The following is a 22,111-nucleotide window of genomic DNA, read 5'->3' on the forward strand; positions in this document are numbered from 1 at the left end:
TTAAAAAAACATAAAGCAGGACGAATAAATCATTCATTCATTCATTCATTCACTCATTTGTTTTTCAAATGAATGAGAGACTGAATGAATGAATGAATGAATGAATGAATGAATGAATCTATAGATTATATGTTGAGTGAACAGACTTGAATGTATAAATACATGAGGTAAATATACTAATTAATATGTGAATGAATGAATGAATGAATGAGTCAATAGAAGTGAATGGGTTATATTATGAGTGAATAGATAAGTGAATAAATGAATGGATTAATACATGGAATCAATGAAGCAGATAAATTAACTAATGAATGAATGGATGAATATGTAAATGGAGGAATGGACCAATGAATGAATTAGCCAATAGATGAATAAATAAATGAATGAATGAGGGAGTGGATGGATAGAAGAACCCAAAGTAAATGAACAAGTGAATGTATGGGTAGATGAACTGATGAATGAATGAACATATGGAAAAAAATGAACAGGTAAATTAATGAATGAATGAATGAGTAAACACGTGAGGGGATGAATATTAGTATGGAATAAATTAATAAACAAATAAATTAATGAATGAAAAGATGAATGGCTTAAACATATAGAGGTGAAAATATATGATAAGTGAATGAATGAGTGAATGAATGAATGAATGAATGAATGAATGCTTTTAACAGAACTCTTTGTTTCTGTATACATTTAATAAACTCTGCTGTGTGGACCTGTTGTCAGCTCTCCTTTGTGTCATCAGGACTGAATGAATGAATGAATGAATGAATGAATGAATGCATTCAACAGAACTCTTTGTTTCTGCATTCATTTTATAAACTCTTCTCTGTGTGAATGTGTTGTCAGCTCTCCTTTGTGTCACCATGAATGAATGAATGAATGAATGAATGAATGCATTCAACAGAACTCTTTGTTTAGTATTAATGTAATAACCTCTGCTGTGTGGACCTGTTGTCAGCTCTCCTTTGTGTCACCATGAATGAATGAATGAATGAGTGAATGAATGAATGAATGAATGAGTGAATGAATGAATGAATGAATGAATGAATGAATGAATGAATGAGTGAATGAATGAATGAGTGAATGAATGAATGAATGCATTTAACAGAACTCTTTGTTTCTGTATACATTTAATAAACTCTGCTGTGTGGACCTGTTGTCAGCTCTCCTTTGTGTCATCAGGACTGAATGAATGAATGAATGAATGAATGAATGAATGCATTCAACAGAACTCTTTGTTTCTGCATTAATTTTATAAACTCTTCTCTGTGTGAATGTGTTGTCAGCTCTCCTTTGTGTCACCATGAATGAATGAATGAGTGAATGAATGAATGAATGAATGAATGAATGAATGAATGAATGCATTCAACAGAACTCTTTGTTTAGTATTAATGTAATAACCTCTGCTATGTGGACCTGTTGTCAGCTCTCCTTCATGTCATCATGAATGAGTGAATGAATGAATGAGTGAATGAATGAGTGAATGAATGAGTGAATGAATGAATGAATGAGTGAATGAATGAGTGAATGAATGAATGAATGAGTGAATGAATGAATGAATGAATGAATGAATGAATGAATGAATGAATGAATGAATGCATTCAACAGAACTCTTTGTTTAGTATTAATGTAATAACCTCTGCTGTGTGGACCTGTTGTCAGCTCTCCTTCATGTCACCTCATTTGCAGTAATCATTGATGTTCGACATCCCTTCACGTCAGCTGATCAATAGCTTATCAGCTGTTCACCGGGGAGACGCCACCTTTGATTCTGCTCACATCTCTGAAGTTTGGCTCCATACGAGCGGGCCCCGCTGAGCTCCGAGGGCCCCGACCGACTCGCTCTGAGCCCCGCCGGCTGCTCCGGGCTTCAGAGGACCCCTGCCGGGAGGTGGGGGGCCTCATAATGAGCTGAGGGGCCCCTCCACCTCATCAACACACTGTAATTCACTCTGCACAGCAGGACGGAGATGATTCAGTTTGAACCGGCAGCCTGTGATGGTGACGGTACACAAATCCTCAACAGGCTGAAGAGAAAAGCTGCTCACACTCACACTGATGCCTGTTGTTATTGATCTGTCAGACCTTTATCGATACTTACAGATGATTGTGTTGACTCGTTTGTTGTGTGTGACAGTTGTGTTCGTCTGTTTGTGTTGTTTGTATTTATTGTTGTGACAGTGTTTATGCTGCTCTTGAGAAACAGATTTTAATCTCAACAAGATTTTTACCAGGTTAAATAAGGACGACGGTCTTTTTTTTAAATTAATCGATTAATCATTAGTTCTTCAAATGTCTTGTTTTCTATCAACAATCCAAAACTCAAAGATATTCAGTGAACACTGGTTAAAAATACTGAGAAAAGCAGAAAATCTTAAATTACATTTAAGAATCTGGAAGCAGAGAACGCTTGATGTTTTTGTTCAGTCGATAATCACATTTATTGATGATTCATTTCCTGTCGATGCCACTTCAAACCAGTGAGAAGAGCACAGACAAAACACAAGATACAGAAAGTCTCACTTGTAAAAGTCTTGACATGTGTCGTGACTGTGACAGATGTTTCTGAGTTAATAAGACTCAGACTAAAAAAGGTTTTCAGAGCTTTTAAGGCTGATTCTGATGTTTTTGTGTCTAAATGTTTTCAAATCTGACTGTTTGTGTCATAAAAACCCCAAAACAAGTCCAATAAAAGTGATTTAGTCAAATCAAGTCTATTTTATAGTCCCACTATTTATCATTAACAATCAGTCTGTAAACAGTTAATAAACTGTTTATAACTCATTATAATGTAAATAACGTTATGTTGCTGCTGTATAAACAGATAATGAACGACATCATAGTAAAACACAGCTGTAATAATATGAAATATGTCTGAACATTAATAAACACTTCAAATGTCCTCAGATCAGTTTATAACGACATTATAGTGAGTTATTAACTGTTTATTAACTGTTTATTAACTGTTTATTAACTGATTATTAACTGTTTATAAATTCTAAAAAGTTTAAACTTTAATTGAAGTTTTTAAGGCTCCAACTAACAATTATTTTCTGGATTAATTGATGAATCATTTGATCTATAAAACAAGATGCTGGTTATATTGTCTCAGAGTCAAAGCTCTTTAAACATTATTCTGATATGAACATGTATGACAAAGAAAAGCATTAAATCAATATATTTGAGAAAACCTTTTAACATATTTACCCCCCAAAAGATGAATAAAACGATTATTTGATTGTCAAAGTTGTTGTTAATTTAATATCAATCGACTAATTGATTAATTGACAAATAGTTAAAAGAGCTTTTGAAACTCGAGCTGCAACAATCAGTCGATCAACAGAAAATTCAATCGTTTTTGTCATTTTTTTAAGCAAAAATAGCAAATATGTGCTGGTTTCAGCTCCTCAGATGTGATGATTTAATGCTTTTCTTTGTCATATATGACGTCAGCTTTAACTTTAACTTATAACTGGCATTTTTCACTATTTTCTGATGTTTTATGGACAAAATGAGGAATCAATTCATCGATGTTTGTACTTCTTTAATTTGTGTAAAATAAACTTTAAACTCTGAACGTTAGTTAGAAACTTTCTCCGCCAGATCAAAAACTCTGCTGGAAAGTGAAAATCTTTTTTAAAAACCTTAATAGAGATAAAACCGGTGAGGAAAAGCAGAGTGCAACGTGTGAGCGCTCTATTTTAAGACTTTAAAGAACCCCTGCTTCACATGTTGGATGGCCTGTTCTCTCCACATTATACAGGTTTTCTCTTTTTTCTGCTGCCAAGTTTTTCCATTTTCTCCTCGCCAGCTGGTCAAGGGTCTCCTGCTGCCGCTAGGGCCCACAGCTCACTTCCTACTTTCTCCGGCACCTGTTCCTATTTGGCAAGGCCGACCGGGGATCCTGAAAGCTTGGAGCCGAGCCATCTGCTGCCCAACTCTGCACCATTTTACCCCCCTCCACCCCCCCCCACCCCCCCATCCCTCGAGTCGCTGCATGCATCCTGATTTTCTCTTTTTCTCAGCTCTGAAACACACAGCAGTACTGAAAAGTGGAGTAAAGGCTGAAATGGATTGGCTGGCAAATCCCAAAATCACCATTTAGCTGGAGGTTAAATCAAAAGCATGACATGTGGAGCGGAGCCCATTTGCCCCATGCAGGTGAAGTGACTGATAAACTGTCATTTCTCATGTCAAATCACGTAAGTTATTCTGACCTTGACGATAACAGCAACGTCTTTAAACTCTAATATGCGTTATTTATCCCATAAATAACGTTTGACCTGTTTACGTTTGAGGAACATGTTTGAATTCAGGCCACAAAATTCTGTGTTAAGAAGTAGAAAACAGTTTAAAAACCTCAAACATATCTCCTGTTTTTAGGATTACACTCTTCCTCTACTAGTTGACAACATTTTCTAACCTAGACGTGACTTTTTTTAATGTCCAATGACAACATTTTTAAACATTTTTACACTATCCGACCCACTGAGCATAAGTCAGAGCTCTAATTGGCCAGCTGTTATGTGTTGAAAGCTCATGCTGCTGCTCTGCAGGTTGGACTTGGTTTAATTTTCAGATAACACACTGTTTTAAACCTTTAAATTAAAGGTGCCCTGCGGAGTTTTTGGACATTAGTAGCACTATGGAGCAATATTTATACCGGTGGGTTTGTTTTATGGTGCACAAAAACACACAACGTGACACATATTCTGGTTTCCAGCTATTTACACTGATCGACAGGTTTGTGTTAAACATTAATGTGCCCACAAAGATAAAGAAGAAGAAGACTGCAAGCTAGCAAGCGTGGATGTAAACAATGCAGGATATATTCTATTCAATAAATCATCTCTACAAATGTTTTATGAAGGTAATAGAAAGACATCGACGATACACACGACACATGTTGGTGAGAAACACTGTTTGTAAATATTAATTCTGTTCAAGTGAATTAAAAATACGCCCTCATCCCCTAAAAAAATCCAATTATAGGCATTAACGTGGATGATTAAATATAAATATATATAATAGATGTGAGGTAGAACATTATAAAACAGCCACACCAACATGTACTGGAACACAAAACTGCACAAGAGAGCCGAACAAAATGTCAAAGCAAAAAAAACCCAAATAAATAAGCAGAAACATAAAGAAATGGAACAAAAAAATGTACATTTAATTTTTTAAAAATTAATTAATCATATGAAGACAGAATATAATTATTAAATTTATTTACTTTTACAATTTTTGTTTTTACTTTGTGTATAGTGTCTGTGTACATTATTACACTCCACAGTTGAGTAAACTGTATATGTGTGTTTTAGATCTAAGTAAATGCAGTGGAGTCAAATTCACAATATTTCTCTCTGAAATGTAGTGAAGAAGAAGTATACAGCAGCATAAAACTGTGACAGTACTGTTACTACTTGAATACCAGTGGTTGAAGAAGTACTCAGATCCTTTACTGCAGTAAACGTACCACTACAGCAGTATAAAAATACTCCATTACAAGTAAAAGTCCTGCAAGATAAATCCTACTACAATAAAAGTACATAAGTATTATGAGTTTGATGTAGTTAAAGTATTGCAGTGAATATTTCAGTATTTCCCTCTGAAACGTACAGTACTTCAGTAAATATACTTATTTACTTTCCAGCACTGTTCAACACTCTGTATCAGAATATTTATTACTATTATATATAAAACATGTATTGATATCGAACCAGAATAAATGAATAAATGTAGTCTCTCTGACCCATTTTGTTACGGACTACAACTCCCATGGGAACTCTTCCTGGCGCGCATGAGCAAAAAAGTGGGGCGCGCAAACTCACGCGGATGTACCGCTATGTAAAATGGCGGCGTGAGAGAGGCTCGTTCAAAACACAGTTCAGTCTTTTACCTGAGAAGGTGTTAAAGTAACGTGAGTGAAGCGGTCTGCGGTACCTGCAGCTGTCTGGGAATCATTCAGAGAGAGAGGTTGGAATTTACATTCCTAGAAAAAGGTACATTTACAGCTTTAAATGTAATACAGGATGAAATCTGTGTGAGATGCTAATGTTAGCTTCCAGACGGTGTTTAACATGGCGTTAGCTGCTAGCTGCTAATGTGTGGGCCCGGTTAGCTCAGCAGCTAACAGCCGGAACATGAACATGATGGCAACCGTTTCATTGTCTGTTCGGTTAGTTAAGTGTTACACCGGTTAACTGTTAATCTGACGGGGACGTTTCTCATCATATTCGTAGATTTGATAAACTAATGTTAGTCTGACAGGTCAACTGTTAGCTAACCTCAGATCCTCAGGACAGTTTCTGTGATGAACAAAACAAAACTCAAATCTGCCTTTTAACAGTTCTGGAAAGTAACTAAGTACATCTACTCAAGTAACATTACAACTTTACTTGAGTATTTCCATGTGATGCTACTTTCTACATTTCAGAGGGAAATATTGTACTTTCTACTCCACTACATTTATTTGACAGCTTTAGTTACTTTTCAGATGAAGATTTGACACAATGGATAATATAACAAGCTTTTAAAATACAACACATTGTTAAAGATGAAACCAGTGGTTTCCAACCTTTTTGTCTTTTGACGTCTTACAAAAAGCAGTGTGTGGTCGGGGTCACATTTCACATGTCTATGAGTTGTTAACAGCTCCACCAAATAGTGATTTTTCCCTCTAAACTTCTCACATGCTTTCATTTCAATAAATGTTCAAATGATCCAATATTTCAGCAAAAATCAAAGATTAGAGAAAAAGTCCAAAAACTGAAAACAGATTTGTGTATCAGAACTTTGTTTTTTCTTCTTTCCTCTCCCATTAATCATCTCACCACCCCTCAGATTTATCTGCTGACCCTTTGGAGGGGCCCCGACCCCTAGGTTGGGAACCACTGGACTAAACTAGCTAACTGTATATAAAGTAGTGTAAACTAGCTCCACCTCCAGCAGCTACAACAGTAACATGCTGCTCTATGATGTCATAAATCAGGGTCGATGACCTGAAGCCAGTAGAAGTTAAGACTCACAGGTGTCCACGTTAGGACGAGGAGGACATTTCTCTTTGTTTGATAATGTTAAAAGTAAAGTTAGGCTTCCCGACTCATTTTAAAAAAAGAGAGAGAGCGGCGGTGGCGAGAACAAAGCAGTGAATGAGAGAAATAAAACTTTATTTTCTGATTGTTTCACGGCTTTTACGTTCTAAAGCACAAATAAACAACCATCAAACACTCAACAGATGATTCACTGTGGAGACAGATGCTCTCTTTTCATTCGTTCGTTCGTTCAGCTCCATGTCTAGTGGACGGTGACTCGTGGAAGCGGACGGGAGGAGCTCGGAGCGAACATGTTCTTTCTCTCACTGTTCTGTCTTAACGAATACATCACTGCAGATCTCTCAGCGTCGTCTCCGGTCTTAACACAACAGTTTATAATCGAGGTCATCTCTACTCGCTGAAATGTTATCATCATAAATTCTGTTCCTTGTCTCCGTATGTTCTCCAAACTATCTGACTTTACACAAAATATGGAGAAACCTACATTTAAACACCATTCACTTACTGATCCAATATGTGCCTAATTTTATATTTTGCATATTTGTGTAATATATCAGCATCACGTATCCATGCAGGACTTTTACTTGTAATGAAGTATTTTACTTGAGTACTTCTTCCTACTGCCTGAATAGATTAAAACGTGTTTTGGGATCAACTCTACTAACATGAACTCTCCAGAATGTTTTTACGACACGTCCACACTTATCTTCTAGTTAATCGGGTCCACGTGATTAAAACTGATACAACAGCGGAGAGGCGTTGGTTCAACTTTAGGGTAATTTTGGAGGCGTTTATATAAATGGAGCGGTCAGAATAACAAAACATCGACACCTCTCACACACCTGTGGACACAACGAGACATTTGAGGACGTGTCGCATTTTATAGACCAAACAAATATTCAATTAACTGAGAAAATAAGCGACAGATTAATCGTCAGGAAGGCTGTAACGGTTGTTAGTGTTTGTCATTCCGACGGCAGCAACACTACAGGGTAACCATGGTAACCAGGATACCTTGGCTAAGCCGGCTAGCATACATCCATGAGCATGCTACAGCTAAGTGGTGCACTGCCAAATGGTTCTGCAGTTAGTTAGTAGATTATTAAACTATTCTGACGGTAATTATTTGGGTCATGAAGCATATTCTTCGTACGACTTCACGCACCAAACTGTAACATCCGTGCTGTGACGGTTCAGGACGAATACGCGTACCGTTACACCTCTAATCAGCCCTACATAAATGGCCGCCTGCTAACTGTGCTTCTCTTTCTTTTATTTTGGTGACAGAGCAGGGGGGATGGCGAAGAGGATCGCTGATAAAGAGCTAACGGACAGGAACTGGGATCAGGAGGAGGAGGGAGAGGAGGTGAGTTACTAATAATAATAATAATAATAAAGTCTGAAATAAATACATTCAAACTGATGCCGTGGTTGAAGAGTTCAGGTCTGTAGTGTGTCAGCTTTTTATGAATCTAACTCAGTAATGTTATCCTTCATCAGGCCGGGACGTTTTCAGTTGCCAGTGACTCTGTGTTGAAGAACCGGGCGATTAAGAAGGCCAAACGTCGCAACATTGGAGCAGAGGTAAAAGCAGAAATAGTTTAACATCAACTTGTGAATGAAATATTGAACAAATACTCCTTTATACAGATTACAAAAAGCTCCAAAACTCACATGTGAAGTAATTTTGAGAATAATTTTAATGGTGAAAAGATTCTAAATGTAAACCAACAGGTTGTCTTGTGTCTTGTGTTTCAGGGTGAAGTTAGCACAGCCTTCAAAGGTTTTAAAGGCTTTTCTATGACGACGGCGTCTGCAGCGAGCGGAGCCTCCACTCCAACGCTGTTTTCTGGTTTCGGGAACGGCGGAGGCTTTAAAGGTCTCGGAGGTCTGACCAACGGAAACAGCATCGCTCCTCCGTCATTCGGAGGTTTCTCATCTCCTGCTGCAACGTCCTCCGCTACACCTGGTGAGGAGACGCAGTTAGATCACATAAAACACTTCTTGGTTCATCCCGCCAACTTAAAAGTCTCGTACATTCATCAAGTGAGCAACACTGTTGTTTCCTTGACAATAAAATAGTGTAAAGTCCACATTAGAGGCAGGTAGAGAGAAACTGATAAAGTAGAATCCACACACTGTTCACATCTCGTAGTCTGAGGTAATATCTCAACAGACAAACACACCTCAGATCAGTGTTCAGTAGCGCTGTAGTCAGCTGGTCGATTAGTTGGTCGAATAATCTCCGTGTTATTTTCATAAGGAGAAAAGTGCTACATCAGCAGCTTTCCAGGATTAATCCATTATTTCCTGCGGCGGGAGGGACAGACTAACAAATTACCTGTCAAAACAACGGGGGTGTATTAAAAACCTTTGAACAACCTGATGGAGCCTGCTGGGTCTAACTGTACTCAACGTTTACTGAACGTTTACTGAATCTGTGTTTCTCCATAATGACACAACGAGAACCCCCGCCAGGCCAAAAAAATATTTTTTAATATTTGATATCCGAATGAATATTCATTCATCGACAGCGTTTGGGAGTCTCTGTGCAGCGCTGTTCTAGTATGTGAGTCAACCTCTGTCGTTGCCTGGGAAACCACTGGTCGCGCGGCTCCGTTAAGGAGTATGTTTGCGTAGCGAGCGGGAAAGAGCGAGGGGCAGAGAAGTGACGGTGGATGCGAGCGGAGCAGAGGAAAAGATTAGTAGTAAATTGTCAGTCTGGCAGTAAATGTACAGCACAGACTACAGTGTCTCAGTTAATAAATGCTAAAAAGTCACGTCTGTTGTTTCCCCAAATACTGGAAAAGTAAAGGGAGTTAGCTCCAAAGTTAGCAACAATGGGCTAGCATAACCTGAAGAGGCAAAACAGAGAAATACAGAATAGAGAAATGTCGACCGAGACTTTCTCTGGTTGACTACAGCTTTAGTGTTTAGTGTTTTTTCCGTCTGTTCCTCTCGTAGACGTGACAGTCAGTCAGCTGATCATCCTGAGTCAGGACTTGGAAAAGTCAACAAGTAATTAGTTTGAATAACTTCAGACTCAGCTGTACTGTACTGTGATGACTGTCGTCATACTTGGCCGCCGACGTCCATCCGTCAGCAGTCAGAGAGTCTCTCACTGTTCAGACCAGGTCGTCGCTCCGCTCGTTTGATGCCTACGCTGTGTCACTTGTGGGGCGGAGCCAATAATCCATTTTCTGATTCAAATCGATCTTCATTGAAATGATCTGATATCGGTTCATAAAATCCTGAGATCAGTCTTAACGATGTCAGTCTTAGTGCAACGAGATCCGGCCTCGTGAGACACTAGTGAACCTCAATTGAATCAAAAAAACATGGCGGAGCTGCTCCTCTGAAGGCGCCGCCAGCCTCAGCCTGAAGCCAGATGTCTGCTCGCATCACGGATTTAAAGACGGAGAAGAGCAAAGATGTTGAAAATGGAGGTTTGGCCTGTTGAGAAGAAAGCTCCGGTACTATTTGCACTATATTGACTGCTGTTGTGTGTCGGTCATATTAAATACAAAATACAATGAATGTAAAGATTAATATTGTTATTAATGCAGCAGGTTAGATGAAGGGCTGCGTATCGATGGACATAAATAGTAACGATAGTATTGAAACTTCCTGCGTTTGATCCTTTTTGGTTTTGCTCGCAGCCAATCACAGCGAGCGTCGTTTGATTTAATGTGACGTGTGATTGGCTGCAGCTACAACCCAAACCGTCTCAAAATGTATTTGTGTAGAAATCATTTGAACTGGGAGGACTGGTGGCATTTCTATTATCTAATAATCTGTTGGTATGAGTGTCACTGGGAGGCGTACTGGTATCGGTACTGGTATCATGATGTTTTTAAAGATACCCAGTCCTGGTTAGAAGGTTCTAACTAACAGCATCAGATCTGTGAGAATCTCTTTCATATCAAAGCAGAATCGGTTTTGTAACTGAAGTATCGTTAATCGATCGATGGAGTGGAATCGATCAGGGAGATCAATAGTGATGCTGATCACTGGTGTGTTAAACTAGCTGCTGAGTAGCAGCAGCTTCTTCTTTGTTGGTAATTTTGTCGTCTACGTTGTTTCCTCCCAAACCTGCCACACACAGACTGAAACAATAATCAATAATCAGCTCACAGTTTACAGCCGTCGTGTAATATATGCAGCTTTAACTGAGTAACTGCAGACACACAACAGTAACGCTGATGTTTACGGAGTCGATATCGGATCATTCATATTAAAATTCATAATAAAACCTTAATTAATGGATTTAGATATTGATTTACTGATATTTAATATGAAGACGGTTGATTCAGCAGATGTTTGTTGATCTCTTTTTAATCAGCTAAAAACAACAAATGTGTTTTAAATGTTGCTCTACTGGAATATTTATTTTAGTTTTTTACCTGCTGTCAGACTCGACGTTAGAAGAGCAGCCAGTAAAACGCTGGTTGTTATTAGACCAGCAGGTCGTTAACAACATCAAACATTCTGTCACTTTGTCACTTATAGTGAAAATAAATTATTCTCCTTTTTGTTGGTGTCGTTATAAACTAACACTCTGATTGAATATAAAGACTTATTTTTGTACTTAATAAAGTTTTTTTTGGAAGATTAACATGTAAAATTCTTGAATCGTTTTGTTTATTTGGCCAAAATTAAAATTCTTTTAAAAGAAATGACAAACAAAAGACAGACAGAGATGCACCGATGTGGATTTTGAGGGCCGATAATAATAATAATAATAATAATAAAATAATAATAATAATAATAATAATAATAATAATAATAATTACTATTAATCTCGCAGTTGAAAAAATGTGGATAAGTTTTGTATTTACAGTTTATTTTCCCTCGTTTAGTCTTCATCGTCCATAAAGGGAGATTTAATTATTGTAATTTTCTAATTAATGCCAGATCATTTCTTGTTTATTAACAAAAAATTCTTGTTTACAAAAACATTTAAATACCGACTGTTGATATGATTTATTTATAGTTTACAGACACAATAACAAAAACATCGTCCAAAGATGTTAAAGACAAAGAAACATAAAAAATATAACTTTAACATCAATATGAGGCCTAAAGTAATGATGTCATTATAAATGTGTGAATTAATAACCCGACTCCTCCCCCAACATGGCAACCAGTATAAAGAGATAAAAAGCTCCTGGCGTCACTGGTCCAGCATCATCTCTGCTTTATTAGAACAATAACGTGTAGTTTAGACTCACAACACGTCGTCTTTTGTCTGATTTACATTATTTTAATTCTCAGTTATATAAAAGCTGAGCGACGCTGTTGACGTGTAACGGAGTTGAAATCTCCTCCATTGTTGGTTTGCTATTAGAGTGTAATGGAGCTGAATCAGCGGGGGTCTGTGTGTTTGTGTCTGGCTGCTCTTTCCCTTCATGTCGTCGTGTCGCCGCAGGGCAGGACGGGGAGGAGGAGGGAGGAGGAGGAGGGGGGGCTGCAGAGGGGGGAGGGGGGTCTCTGAGACTCATCTCCTCTCACGTTTCTCCTCCTCTCAGCCTCATCCAGCTGCCATCACACTATAACATCTCTCCCCCTCGTCTCAGGTCTGACGTTCAACGGCCCCGCCTCCGCCAAGCCCACCGATGACATCACCGGCAAGCAGACCAATGGCTCCACCCCGAGCCTGACTCAAAGCTCGAGCTCCTGCAGCAGCAGCAGCAGTGTCAGCAACAAGGAGTACAGCCGGCAGCTCACCGCGCTCAACTGCTCGGTGCGGGACTGGATCACCAAGCACGTGAACGACAACCCTCTGTGCGACCTCAACCCCATCTTCAGGGATTATGAGCGGCACCTGGCCAGCATCGAGCGGCAGTACGGCGCCGGATCTGCCGACGGAGGCTCGGAGGAGAAGAAGCAGGGAGGGATGCTGCCAACCACAGCCACCCCTCCTCCTCCTTCCTCCTCTTCTTCCTCGTCCAGCAGCAGCAGCAGCAGCAGCAGCTCGGCGGCTCCGGCGCCGGCCGCCGCTTTGTTCTCCTTTGGCAAAGATACGACGGGAGACTCAGGCCGGGACAAAAGCGCCGCCGCCGCTCCGATCCCCGCCGGCGTCACGTTTAACTTCGGTCAGAAGGTGGACAGCTCGGCTCTGGGCTCCTTAGGCTCCAAATCGACGCCTCCCAGCTTCTCCTTCTCCTCCAGCGCCTCCTCCAGCCAGAGCTCCCTGTTCGGAGCTGCCGGCTCTGCCGCTCCGCTGTCCTTCAGCGGGAAGAAAGCCGAGGACGCTCAGCCTGCAGGTACGCAGACAGAAAACACAGTCATGTCCTGAAACTCAGGAAGCAGAGAGACTCAAATCTCTCATTTCTTAATTCATAGTTGATATTAATTCTTCATCAGCAGCACAAGAAGCTGAAAGAAACTCTGATTAACTACAAATAAACATTTCTGTCATCGCAGGTAGAAATCAATGAACTGACAAATATCTGCTGCTTGTTTTTTATCATATATGATAGAAGATTAAATATTTTGGATTATAAGGACGTCACGTTGGGCTGTGAGACGTTGTGTTTGTGTTTGTTTATTTGTTGACAGTTTCAGCCCCAAATTGTTTGTTTGTTTGGTCTTAAAATGTCAGAAAAAAAGCTTTAAAATGTTTAGTTTCTAAACCTAAATGTTTACAATCATATAAGACAAAGAAAAACAAGAAATCTTTAAATCTTTCTCTGAAAATAAAATCAGCTGTTAATTAATTGATCTAATTGTTTCAGCTCCGATTTTAATCAGTTTGAATGATCAGGTTGAGCTTTAATTTTATTTATATGAATCTGTTTGTAATCGACACAAGTGGATGAAATAATCTGGATTAACAAAATAATTGATTATTATTTTCATCATTGATGAATCTGTTGTTTTCATTATGAACAGATTCTTTGTTTCTTTAAAACGTTTCAGACTGAACTCAAATATTTTCAGTTTACCTTCATAAAAGAAAAATTAAGATTTAAACAATTCATTAATAGTCGATCGACTAATCATTTCACAGCAGAATATTAACGTTTTATTAGGTTTAATGTGCAGATTATCAAAATAACATTTAAATAAATAATATAATAGAATTTAGATACAAACTGCAGCATGAGATCAGTGAAACTGTGTCTGGTCTCCTTTAATGGTTAAATAATAAAGTTTTAAGATTTTAAGTCTTATTTAAAATTGTCCTAATTAATAACTAATTAGGTGAAAGCAGGTTTTCCCATCTGACATCAGAGACAGTTAATGAGTCTGATCGTCTCGTGTCGTTATTAAAACTGTCAATCAAAGAGTCGTCGTAGGGCTGCAGCTGACGGCCACGTTCATTATCAATAAATCTACAGATGATCACAGATCTACAGATGACGTCTTAAAATCTCTTTATTTTGTCCGACCAACAGTTTAAAACCCCAAAAATATTTAATTTACTGTCACAGAAGAACAAGAAAAACAGAAAATGTTCAAGGAGATGGAATCTGGATTGTTCCATTTGTTTGCTTAAAAACACGAGAAATCCATTTTATAATAGCTGATCAATCGATCAATGAAAATGTTTTTCTTTTACTTAGACGAGAACGGAGACGAAGAGTCGGAGGAGCCGCCGAAACCTGAGATCAAAGAGGTTCAAGAGGACGACGCCTTTTACTCAAAGAAGTACGTCTGATGGTTTATTCACGTTTATTCAAACAGCTGAAGTCAGTAAATGAACATATTGAACCTGCTGCAGGAAGCTTTTATTGATTCATGTTGTTGATCAGACAGGAAAACATCTTGACTTTAATTTGTGGTTTTTTTAATCAGTCGGTTGTTTGAGTCTTTAACTGATTTTCCGGCTTTTGTCGTCTTAAAACAAAACTATATTTATATATAAAACCTCATCACAGGTTTATTATGTCGGAGTTCAACCAAAGTCTTTTCAGTTTGTTTAATTTGTTTAATTATCTACAAGATGTTTATGTGTTTGTTGTGGCCGATAAGATACAATAACTGATACTTTTATTATTACAAATGTTGTGAAGATGATGATTAATATATATTTAGACTTTTTTCTAACAATGTTTACAGCTTTCACCCTCCGTACAATAACGATATATTTATTTATTGTTAACTTGCAACCAGTTTACCTTCTTTTTTTTTAATCTGTAGACTAATTAACATCCGACATGAGGTCGTTATTGATAGAAAGGCTGCAGGTCTTTAACGATTAACTGGTAAATTCAGTTTATTTTAAAGGTGCAATATACGACGTTCAGCCCCGCTAGATGTCGCACTAGAGCCCCGGCAGTTCTTGGTTTACGTAATAAATAAATCATGAATAATAAAGTTTGGGGGGAAGCAGAAGCAGAATCTGAACACACAGCTCATGAAGCTCAGACCGAACTGTTAAACTACGCAGCGCTGATCAATTAAGGATCAAGATTCTGTTACTGCGTCGCCTTTCAGGAACATATTTTTGTGTTTAGCTGTAATATGATCAAGTTTGTGACGCGGCCGCCATGTTAAAAACAGACGCGGGGACTCACATGCACGCTCACATGCAACGCTCACATGCACGCATGGCGGGACCGGCTGTCCAAACGAGGAACAGATAAGCTCGAACAGGGAGCGTGACTTCATTCTCTGCTCAGGACGCCGTTATATCTTTACATAGCAAACAGTTGTTTGCTGCCGTCTAGTGGGGCTGAGTCGTTTATGTTGGCTAATTAGACTCATTCGTTACATACAGAGCGTGTTCGTAACAGTTCGCTATTAGCATAATGAGCTACGTGTAGCTGTAACACATAGCGTTTAAGTTTATGCTCTGCTTTTTGATAAATTGTTCGTACCGTCTCCCGTACCCCTAAATTCCACCGGGCGTGTGTGAACCGCGTTCCAGCTCCGACGCGGCCGCAGGAGCTGATTGTGGCCGCTCTCGTCAATGTAGCCGATTCCACCGGGCGCGCCGCGGCGTGTTTCAGAAGCGTCTCTCCGCTCTGCTGCGCTAAAGATAGGCGCCTCGTCTATTTTTTACGGAGGCCGCGTCAAGCAGCACAGAGCAGATCGAGCTGGGCAGGAAGTCAGACACAGAAACAGCATTGAACATCTGGTCGATTTTCAAAATAAAACACCCCGTGCAGACTCCTGGTCGTATATCAACAATAAACGCAATTAAAACAGACGAATAAAGAAACCATTTAACTACGTAGCCTAATTAACCACAGCAGAAGCACAAAAATCAAGGAAAATGACCAAATGAACGAAAGCTGAGCAAGTTAACAAAACTGGACAGTTTAGTTGCCCTTCTACTGCAGTAATTACGGTAGCCTTAAGGGACTTTATCAGCTTTGACCAGGCTGCTGTAATTACTGTAGTAGGAGTGCAACTGACTTTAAACGGCGGATGGCTTCCCCGCAGTGAAGACGCTCCTCTTCTGACGCGCTCCGGGTGGAATAGGGCGCCGTGCAGAGGACGGAGCAAAACCACGTCGCAGCCGGAACGCAGCGCACACGTGCCCGGTGGAATCCCGGGGTTAAAGCCAGATGTTGTTGCACTTACAGCAGCGAGCAGTCGACTGGAGTAAAGTACAACCTAAAGTCTGTTTCATCGTGTGCGTAGAGGTGAAACACTGAGGACAGAAGAGTCTTCAAACACAGAATAGTCTGAAGGGAAATAAAACTCAGATGTCATATTGTGTTCTTATTAAAAATGATGTTTGTTTATCAAGATTACATTAAATAAACATGAGATTTTAGCCGCCGTGCTGTAACATCGTCCAAACATCACAAAACTGAACCTGGATCAGTTTTATTTCTCAGTTTGTGAATCATGACTCAGCGTTTTTAATATATTCTAACTTGCTGTGTGTCTGTTGTTGTTGTTGTTGTTGTTTTTGTTGTTGCCGTCAGGTGTAAAATGTTCTACAAGAAGGAGTCTGAGTTCAAAGAGAAAGGAGTGGGAACTCTGCACCTCAAACAGACAGCGGACGGAAAAACTCAGATGATCATTCGCGCCGACACCAATCTGGGTAAAAACATCTGAACACGTAGAAACTGCAAACACGCTTCACATTCACACGTTGTTGTTGTTTGATTATCGGCTCATTTTAACATCATCACTTAAAAAAAAAAAACACAAACAGGTTTTTAAAATTCTTCAATAAACAATAATCTCTTATTATAATTATAATAATAATAATACTCTTTTGTAATAATAGTAGCAGTAATAATGATGTTATTTAAATATCAATTTTAAAGAAGGTTGTTTACAAAGTGCTTTACATTGTCTGCACATTTATAAACAAAACACAACAGAAGCACATTTTTAAATTAAAGTGATTAAACAGTCGAGTGATGCAGGGATGGACGGAGTATGCAGGAGAGCTAAAAGATAAAAAAAACATCTATAAAAGTTTATTTCAAAGAGATTCAAAAGTGCCAGATCGTCCCTCTTTGTTATTAATCTGAAGTTTGATCATCTAAGTGGACAAGACAGCAGAAATGAACTATATTGCATCAAAAGTTATCAAAATAACATCAAAGTCACTTCACTTGTCTGTATCCTTCATCCTTTATGTCGTTTTGTGAATTTGCTAATTTTATCTTTTTATTTTGGTTGTTGGTATTAATCTTAAAGTTACTGTCAGTGAACAGTTACGGAGGTAAAATCTGTCTCAGTTCCTCAATGAAAACTTCAGATTAGAGCTGCAACGATTAGTCAATTAATCAATTAGTTGAATGACAGAAAATGAATCATCAACTATCGAATAATCTTTTTAGTTGTTAGTTTCAAACGTTTTGTTGCTTTTAGCTTCTCAGATGTGACGATTTAATGCTTCTCTTTATATTCTTTATAATATTTTTGGACAAAATAAGACACTTAAAGACGTAACTTAGAGTCCATTCTCACTATTTTCATACATTTTATAGGTAAAACCTTTAATTAATTAATTGATAAAATAATCAGGAGATTAATCAATAATGGAAGTTATAGTAGCAGCCTGATGTTTTTCTTCACTTCTTGATTTGTTTTTGTTGGAGGAAGACGGTAAATGTTCACATCAGAATATCGATTCATCTGACTTATTTTCTACAGTCAGACTAAAGGACCACAGAAAGGCATCATGGGTAAAGTAAAATGCTTGACATCAGGTAGAAGATGATGGGTCAGTAAGTGTTTTATGTCTTAGAGGTCGTCATGATCTGTGACTCCACCGCTGACAGAAACAACGTCATTACTGTCTTGATTCGTTTTTTTTAGTCTATAAACTGTCAGAAAATGGTGAAAAATGTTTCCCAAAGTCAAAGATATTCAGTTTACTGTCACACAGGACCAAAGAAACCAGCTAATATTCACATTTAAGAAGCTGAAATCAGAGAAATTTTGCTTTTTCCTTCTTTAAAAAATGACTGAAAACAATAAATCGATTTTAACAAAAATAGTTTCCTTTTGATAAATTAATCGACTAATCGTTGCAGCTCTTCTAGATAAAACCCACATACAGTTAATAAAAAACTGGAAACATTCTCCTCTTGTTAAACCCCAGAAAACCTGAAAGATGACAAATAATTTAAATACATCTTAATATTCAAAAGTCAAATATGTTTCCAAAAAAAAAAACTGAGGAAAGGAGGCGTTTTCCTGTTTTCCATCAGATGAAGCTGATCTGTGATGGAACAGCTCCTCCTGCTGGACAAACACAGGAACTGCTGGTTCCTGAACGTCTGCTACAAACACACACGAGTTCTCATTTAAAGGCTTCAGAGTATTTTAAACGTGTTGAATCCAGTATCATTAGAGGTTTATCTCTGTATTTTAACTCAGCAGTGGCTGTTAAACTGAAACAAACAGGTTTTATATTTTCTGAAACGTGTTCGCTCGACCTCGACGTCTCTCTGACCTGTAATCTCCACAATCCTGTTACATAAAACACGAGTTTTTCCTCCTTCAGACGTCTCTCAAGACAGGAAAACAAAAAAAAAAAACAAACAAAGGAAACAGATTTCCTGCAGTCCAGCAGGAATGCAGTCATGTAGTTGCCATGGTAACGCTGCTCCTGCTCAGGTTAAACCAGTCTTGAATGGTTTTTTTTATAGTTTTGTTATCAAAACTGTCTGGTGGAAAATCAGAGAAAGAGGGGGCGTACGTTTCTGACATTTTATGGGCGAAATGAAAAATGAGGTTATTAAAAACAATAAAAAACATTTGAAATGGTTTAAATGTGTCGACATGTCGGGAGATTGTTTATGGCAGGAACAGCCGAGGCTTCTAACAGCTTAATGAAAGCTCTGAAAGGAGCTGAAGTGCCAAATTAAAGTCCTGAAATGAGAAATTTCATCACAATGTTAATTTTGTTGTATCTAAACTTCAAGCACTGAACAAAGTTGAAGTGGAAGTATTGGTTTAAGTGAAGTTTAAGTGAAAGTTATGAAAGGAGTTGAAGTGCTGAAAGTTTCATTACAGGATTAATTTAGAAACAAAGTAAGTTTTATCTGAAGTTTAAGTGTCATGTTAGGATGAGTGACGTTCAAGTGTTTAAAGGAGTTGAAGTGTCAAACTGAAGAATAAGAAGTGTTGTTACGATTTAAATATAGTGATGAGATCAAGTTGTAAGTAAGTGAGTTTTATTTGTTTTGCACTTATAGACATAAATAACAAAGACGTAATACACATTTAAAAAGAAAGAAAACATAGAAGATGAAGTGACCCAAGACACAAGATTAAAAAGTGCAAAACACACAATATAACAATGAAAATGATGAAATGCTGATACGCTGGTCTAAACAGGTGTGTCTTTAGCTGCTCAGTCACCACAGGTCTAACGGCAAGTTTAGCATGTCTGACCTTAGAGAGTACTAAACTGGAAGTTGCAGTGGAAGTTATGAAAGGAGTTGAAGTGCAAAAATGGAAATCCTGAAATGGAAAGTAAGTTGTATCTAAAGTTTAAAGTTATAATATGCAGGACTTTCCTAACAAAAACAATTTATAGACTCATATAAAAATAATCCCCTTCAATCATCACTTACGACCCACCAGAAGTGCGTATTTATCTGCAGAGTCGCTGCCTGTATTTTCTTATTATTTCGCTGTGTTCAGGGCGTTTCTGGGCGCATTTTTTGGGCAGTGAGTGTGTCGCCTCCGACCAATAACAGCACAGAGTGTGAGCTCAGCATTAAAACTTTGATGAACCTGCCAAGTGGGAGCAGCAGTAGAGTTTTCATTGAGTTTATTAGACAGACAGGATTAATGTGCAGGATTTAATCTCTGGTCCACACTCCGGAGCAGAAAGTGGCGGTAATGCTCCTAATACGCTGGTTGCCAACCGCCGTTATAAACCAAAAAGAAGAAGATGAAGTTTGTTATTTTTCAAACAGAGTGGTACATCCTGTCAGCCGAAGGATTTCTTATCTGTGCAACTCCTCAATGGACTGTTTCACCCCGTCAGACCTGCTGCTTCTTCCCACTTTAACCTGAATAACAAACCACATAGAGAACTGGGGCTAACGTTAGCTGGGAGGCTAGCGGAGTGTTAGTCGCAGCATGACCGGAGGAAAGCACAGCCAGCTAGCCTCTGCTAGCCTCCCAGCTAAAGTTAGCCCCAGTTCTCTATGTGGACCACCGAGCCCCGGTTTGTTATTCAGGTTAAAGTGGGAAGAAGCAGCTGAGTGAAGAGCAGCCTGCAGAGGAAACACCGGGACCGTCAGGGTGAAACAGTCCATCAAGGGAAGCACAGTCAGGCGGCGGAGGAGATGGCGACATATCAGCCTCTCATAATCGGCAGAATTCGCCGATACCGATGGCGTGCCGGTAATATCGTGAATCCCTATAGTATACCTTTAAACACATTGAAGGGGAAGTTTCATTTGAAGTTGGAAGCTACAAAAGAAACTAGAAACTTTGATGATGATGGTTCTGGGAAAGCAGCCGAAGTCGTATTAAAACTGTTTTTCTTCTTCATCTTTAGGAAACATCCTGCTGAACATCATCGTGCAAGCGTCCATGCCGTGCTCCAGAGTCGGTAAGAACAACGTGATGGTGGTTTGCGTCCCCAACCCGCCCGTCGACGACAAAAACCCCACCAGCCCCGTCCCCCTCCTCATCCGGGTCAAGACCGCAGAGGACGCCGACGAGCTCCACAAGACCCTGGAGGAGAAGAAAGGCTGAATCCAGAGCTTTTAGCAGACTTCACCTGGTCATCCTCTGCTGTCCACCGGTCCGAACCTGACCACGCATCGACCTCATCACGCCGGTTTTACCCACAAACACACACACACACACACACATTTGTACTTAACTCACCTGATAATTCAGCTGTTTTGTCGCCTCCCTCTCAGTTCCTCATAATAAATTGGTCGTCATACTGTGAAATATTTTTGTTTTTTTTTTTAAATCACAAATATCAGAAGCAGGTGGTCGCTCGTTGACTCGGCTACATTCCCTCTGGTTCGACGCTGCTGCTGCTGTTGTATTAGAGAAACAGAACGATGTATCTTATCAGTCTCAAGCGTTTTTAATTTTTTTTTTAAAAAAAATTTGGTCGTCGAGTGACTGAAAGTCGAGTGTGAATCCAGACGAGTTGTTGTGCGAGGAGCTTCTCATCTGCGATCCTTACCACTGAGTTTTTTTGTTTTTTTTTTTTGGAGGGGGGAAACCTCCAAATAAAAGTCCAGTCAATTTGGTTTTACAAATTAAATACTTGCAGTAACAGTTAATATTTTAATGAAAGTGTCGAGGATGAAGAGGTTTCCTTCCTCTGAGTGTGTCTGCTGAGTGTTTTTTTTTTTTTTTTTTTCGATCTGGAAACTATTTATTGTGTCGGCAGGATTTGTACTTTCACTGATTGAACCTGGTGTGAATGTTTCCCCTGAAGAGCTTCTTAAAAACAGTGTAGAAGGGAAGTGTGTGTAACAGACCAGTTATTATATTTTATTTTTTCTGTAAACATGGACTCTGTTCTTTTTTCCAAGTGTCCTTTGTGTGGCCTTCAGTCCGGCCTTCCAGATGAGGCCTGCTGTCATCGTCTGAGAACATTTGTAAAGACATTTATTGGGGAATAAAAGGAAACAAATGAA

General features: G+C 38.9%; 1 protein-coding gene across 1 annotated transcript; it reads left to right on the top strand.

Moving 5' to 3' along the window:
- The first annotated feature begins 5,834 nt into the window (after positions 1–5,834).
- On the top strand, positions 5,835–22,111 carry nup50 (nucleoporin 50). The gene is made up of 8 exons (XM_067581477.1): positions 5,835–6,011; positions 8,352–8,430; positions 8,565–8,648; positions 8,823–9,033; positions 12,641–13,330; positions 14,633–14,717; positions 16,949–17,067; positions 21,004–22,111. Exons 2-8 carry the CDS (start codon positions 8,362–8,364, stop codon positions 21,201–21,203), a joined length of 1,458 nt encoding a protein of 485 aa, XP_067437578.1. The 5' UTR covers positions 5,835–6,011; positions 8,352–8,361; the 3' UTR covers positions 21,204–22,111.

This window comes from Thunnus thynnus, chromosome 23 (assembly GCF_963924715.1).
Source record: "Thunnus thynnus chromosome 23, fThuThy2.1, whole genome shotgun sequence".
In the NCBI taxonomy this organism is placed as follows: Eukaryota; Metazoa; Chordata; class Actinopteri; order Scombriformes; family Scombridae; genus Thunnus; species Thunnus thynnus.